Source organism: Gadus morhua, chromosome 13 (genome assembly GCF_902167405.1).
Source record: "Gadus morhua chromosome 13, gadMor3.0, whole genome shotgun sequence".
NCBI lineage: Eukaryota > Metazoa > Chordata > Actinopteri > Gadiformes > Gadidae > Gadus > Gadus morhua.
The window spans coordinates 6,928,446-6,933,445 of NC_044060.1; the positions used below are offsets into that span (position 1 = coordinate 6,928,446).

General features: G+C 47.3%; 1 protein-coding gene across 1 annotated transcript in view; it reads left to right on the forward strand.

Annotated features, from left to right (window-relative positions):
• Window positions 1-5,000, forward strand: part of si:ch211-286o17.1 (uncharacterized) — a 17,965-nt gene that overhangs the window by 6,427 nt on the left and 6,538 nt on the right. Inside the window, exons 2-3 of the mRNA XM_030375829.1 lie at window positions 4,458-4,565; window positions 4,935-5,000. The exon at window positions 4,935-5,000 is cut by the window's right edge and continues 161 nt beyond it. Coding sequence (XP_030231689.1) covers window positions 4,458-4,565; window positions 4,935-5,000 — 174 coding nt within the window. The remainder of the gene's footprint in view (window positions 1-4,457; window positions 4,566-4,934) is intronic.

Here is a 5,000-nt window from a genome sequence, read left to right on the forward strand (position 1 = left end):
ACACGTCCAGCGGCTTATGCTAATACCGCTGAAACAGAGAATAAATACAGCGGTCCGGCAATGTGGGTTTGTGTTGGTCAACGTCCACAGGTGTCAAGTTATTGACCGGCATAAGCCGTGCCTCACCGAGAGAGTCTTTGCGGAGAAACATCACCAAAGACGTCCTTGCAATTCCTTGACGTCAAATGTGTGTAACATAAGATGATTTACGTCATCCCCTCCTCCCTCTCTTTCCACCAAAACGGCCCTTTCTGACCCCATCCTGTCTTTTGGTGTAAACACCACGAGACCACCCAGAGAAAGATGAAGAACCACAGCTGTAGGCATAGAGGAGGGGTCATAGGTCACAGCTCTGCAGACGGACAGGAGACAAGGTTACAAAGCGCTTCAACTGTCGCCGGCTCCGGCTAACGTCCTTGTTAGCGAACCATGAAGAAGGGGGAGAAAAGGTTCAAGTTGCTGTAGATCATGATCACTGTTCAACCTTTCCCCTTATTGAAGTGAATCTGCAAAAGAGCGCTTGATGGTCCTTGACTTATGACATGACAGGCTTTTGGTTGAATGATCAGGAGTTCCCAGACTGTGGCTCGTGAGCTAAAATAGACTGCAACAATGTTTGATTGGGCGTGCAGGACTTTTCTTGTCTCTAACAAAAAAAAATGGTAACATAAATATTTCAACTAAATACCTGAAAAACCTTTAGAATATTGAATGAGGGATGTTTTGTGTAGAACTGACGTTGAAGTTATTCATAGGAGAATGCTGATTCGCAACGACAAATGTATTTTTTAATGATCTGCAACGTGCTGGTGTACGTTGGCCCACGGATCACTGGCACATTCTGGCCCACAGAAGTTCAAACTGGGGGCACCCCTGAGTTGCATGTTAATGGCTATTCCAGGAGGAAATTGAATTAGGAGGCGTGGTGTGAAACGGGGGGTCAGCAGACAGTTGCTAACCCTGCTGAGCAAATAACGAGCGCGAGCCACCTGCTGGCGTCGTCATGCCCGCGGTGTTTGTCCAGCGCTGCACCCACCTGTTGGTCACACCTATTTGAATAGAGGTCGTTGGTCGACATGTGGCTCGATGCCACTACTGGAGGGGTTGGTGTGTGTGTGTGTATGTGTGTGTGTGTGTGTGTGTGTGGGTGTGTGTGTGGGTGTGTGTGTGTGTGTGTGTGTGTGTGTGTGTGTGTGTGTGTGTGTGTGTGTGTGTGTGGGGGTGTGGGTGTGGGTGTGTGTGTGTGTGTGTGTGTGTGTGTGTGTGTGTGTGTGTGTGTGTGTGTGTGTGTGTGTGTGTGTGTGTGTGTGTGTGTGTACTTAGCGTGTGAAGGCCACAAGCCTGGGAGATGGGGGTGGGGGAGTGTTGGATAGTTTGGAGAGGATGCTTTGGAGGTATTTCAAGTTTGTAATGAGCCGAAACCCTCTCTCCACCCTTCAGCCAAAGACAACAAAAATAAACTATGAATGTAAATTGTAAATCGTCCACCTCTGCTATCGGCCTCTTATGGAATATCTTGTAGCCTAAGATAGTAGTTTTCAAGTAGTGACCAATGAATCCATCAGAAAAGTTAAGTTGAATAAAGTACACGCACATGTTTTTATCCAATTACGTATTCATGTTTATATTATACCAAACATATTACAAAAATACTTAAAAAATTAAAATATTAAGCAAAACACAGCAGATGCATAACAAATAAAACCGACAATGCAACGCTGCTTTCAGTGGTTAACAAAGAGGTGTGTTGTGGAGTCTGGGATGTGGTTATCCAACACTGACCGTGGGACAAAGCCTAGTGCTTCTCTCACAACAGCATAATGGCTCCTTAGTAGACCCACCTAGTGATCACCATCCATCTGGCCGTGCAGGGGAGTGACATGAGCGGTAAACTGAGAGCGTAATGAGATCCACACCGTTACGCAGTTCAAGGAATGGCTTCAGGTGAGCTCATGTTTTGTGAGAGGAGAGATATTGACTATCTGAGTGAGTGTGTTTGCGTGTAGACGTTCTGTGTGAATGTGTGGGATTGTGTGCGTGTGTGCGTGTGTGTGCGTGTGTGTGTGCGTGCGTGTGTGTGTTTAAGAGAGATTGTGTGTCTGCAGGGACAAACCAGGCGAGAAATCGAGAAATAAGACGTTCACTGTATAAAACGGGGCTCAGGTTCACTGTGATTAACTGTAGAAAAGACAAGTGTCACGTCCATTTGCTTCAGTGGACTTGGCGCTTACCGTCTTTTAATCACTTCTGCGATTAACATTTTCAATCAAACCCAAGATGTTTCCAAGCCAGTATTTCCACTCAGACTTAGCCTATCCACCTAGAAGCCTATCCATAAAATATGTAAAATGTCCTCCTTTGGGGGTTATTGGAGTGGCTGACTGAATCTCTCATTGCTACCGCTATTTAATAAACTAATGAGCATTACATCATTTCAACGCTTTCCCTTTTGGAAAAAGCGACGCGTTCACTGTTATGTGCTGATGACCTTTCACTTGCAGTCGGTTGGGCCATTCAGTAGAGCAGGTGGAAACTTCAATATAATCTTTTTAACGACTTTAATGTCATTAAATGTTACTGAATTGAATAACCCGTGGATTGGTCTGATGTTTCATTCGTTTTACTAATAACTTATAAGCTGATCCATCCTCACATATCAAAGAGAAATCTTTCAGGCCCCTGGTGACTAGAGTTCCCTCTCTCTCTCTCTCTCTCTCTCTCTCTCTCTCTCTCTTTCCCTCTCTCTCTCTCTCTCTCTCTCTCTCTCTCTCTCTCTCTCTCTCTCTCTCTCTCCCCCCCCCCTCTCTCTCTCCCCCTCTCTCTCTCTCTCTCTCTCTCTCTCTCTCTCTCTCTCTCTCTCTCTCTCTCTCTCTCTCTCTCTCTCTCTCTCTCTCTCTCTCTCTCTCTCTCTATCTCTATCTCTCTCTCTCTCTCTCCCCCTCTCTCCCCCTCTCTCTCTCTCTGGCTGCCATACTCTCCCTCTGTCTCTCTCTCTCTCTCTCTCTCTCTCTCTCTCTCTCTCTCTCTCTCTCTCTCTCTCTCTCTCTCTCTCTCTCTCTCTCTCTCTCTCTCTCTCTCTCTCTCTCTCTCTCTCACATGTCTAACACGAGACAGCCCAGCACAGGCTGAATAAGTTCATCCATTCCTGCGCTAAGAGATGCTTTGACGGCGGCGGCGCTAGGCTCAGAAAGCCAGACCACCTCAGTTATAAGCGGTCCCCCATTTTGTGCAATTTATTCAATACCTACCATTTTACGGGGTTAAAGCGTTTTTTTTATTGCGCTTACGGAGACGTAGGAGGCATGTGGTGATTGCCTTTAATAGCCTCTCACTAATGCCCATAATAGGGCTTCAAGCGTCATCAATCATAGTAATGAGGCTACTATTCCTATTTACGGTTCAGTTAAAGTCTCGGTCCACATAGTTCTCGCAAAGAACTCCTAATTTTGGCAAGAAACAGCTTGTAACACTAGGGTGGTGTAACCCGAAGTATAAAGTTACCATTGCTGCTATTCCTTAGAAGTTAGGATAAAATAAGATAACACTTTATTGATCCCAGAAGGGAAATTCTTGATGAATTAGAACGGCTGGAAGGAAGCCCATTGATTGCTCTAAAATGCGTTTAGCTCTGCCTTGCTTTAGCAGAAATCTGTTGCATGGATCATCGTGTCGAAAGCACTGAGCTCCCTTTCTCAGTAGGAGAGCAATAGAGAACACGCTGTAAGCTACGGCAGGTGTTACCCGGGACTTGGGTAAAACCATAGTTTATTAGCTCTCGAACGATCCCACATTATTAGGTTATTAATTACACCCAACTCCTCCCTTATTGGTTTTAAACCCTGCCCTGGGAGCTGTGGTGTGCGTGCGTGTGTGAGTGCGTGCGTGAGTGCGTGCGTGACTGCGTGCGTGCGTGTGTGAGTGCGTGCGTGCATGCCTGCGGGGGTGTGTGGCGGGTTGCATCACACCACTCCAACCATCCCTTACTGGAGCCGATCCACGGTGGATCGCTGAGCACAGGGCTGACTAAAGACAGAGAGTCGGGGGTGTGGTCTCCTTATCAGCCCCTGAGATCGGCTGGCCCCCGCACAAGTTTGTTTGCACACATGAAGCCGGTTGGCTCCGGTTCCTAAATTGTGATGATAACAAATCTGGGAGGTATTACAAGCCCCACTGAAGAAAAAACACTAGCGGTCGGTATCTTGAAACACCATCAGTTCCAAGAGATATTCTCATATATTACCTAGTGAATTGATTATGTTGCACTGGGATATTCCCAACAACAGCAGTAACTTTTATGTTCTTTCAATACCTTGAGAGCACGGGCTGTGGCCCGTGCTCTCAAGGTATTGAAAGAACATAGAAGTTACTGCTGGGGGTGGGAATATCCCAGTCGCTGACGTCTGCCGCCATGTTTACGTCCATCCTCCTAATGTGATGTTAATCTTCTTCTTCTGCAGCTGGCGTCTCGGCCGAGGATGAGCCAGTGGCGGCGGTGACCGCAGCCCCTCAAGGGTCTGAGTTCGTACGAGTCGACAGGATCCCAGAGGAGAAGACAGAGGAACCCGGTGAGGCTGCAGAGCAACTTAAAGGGCCCCTATGTCAACCACCCGTCGGGGATGTGTCTTTGGCCGTTTCAAATGTATGTCGGTGGTGACATCACACTCGGCCGTGTCCACCCGGGTGCGTGATGGATAGAGCCGCCTATCGGTGGGTACCCGTCCAACGGGTAGGCTGCTGCAACGCACCTGGTGGTGACATAGGCACCCTTTAATATTTGACTACGCCATAAGAATGATGAACAATGCCTCAATGATTTCAGACAGAAAAATACATGACAAATATTTTTTTTTTATGGAAAATGAAACGGTCTGGGATTCTGAATTTGGTTCATTTCATGAAGTCCCGATCGCTGACTGTCTGATTGTCCCCCTCAGCGACGGAAGAGGGACAGGTGATGGTGCTTCCTACTCCAGGGCTCATTCACCCCAGCACGGCCGCTC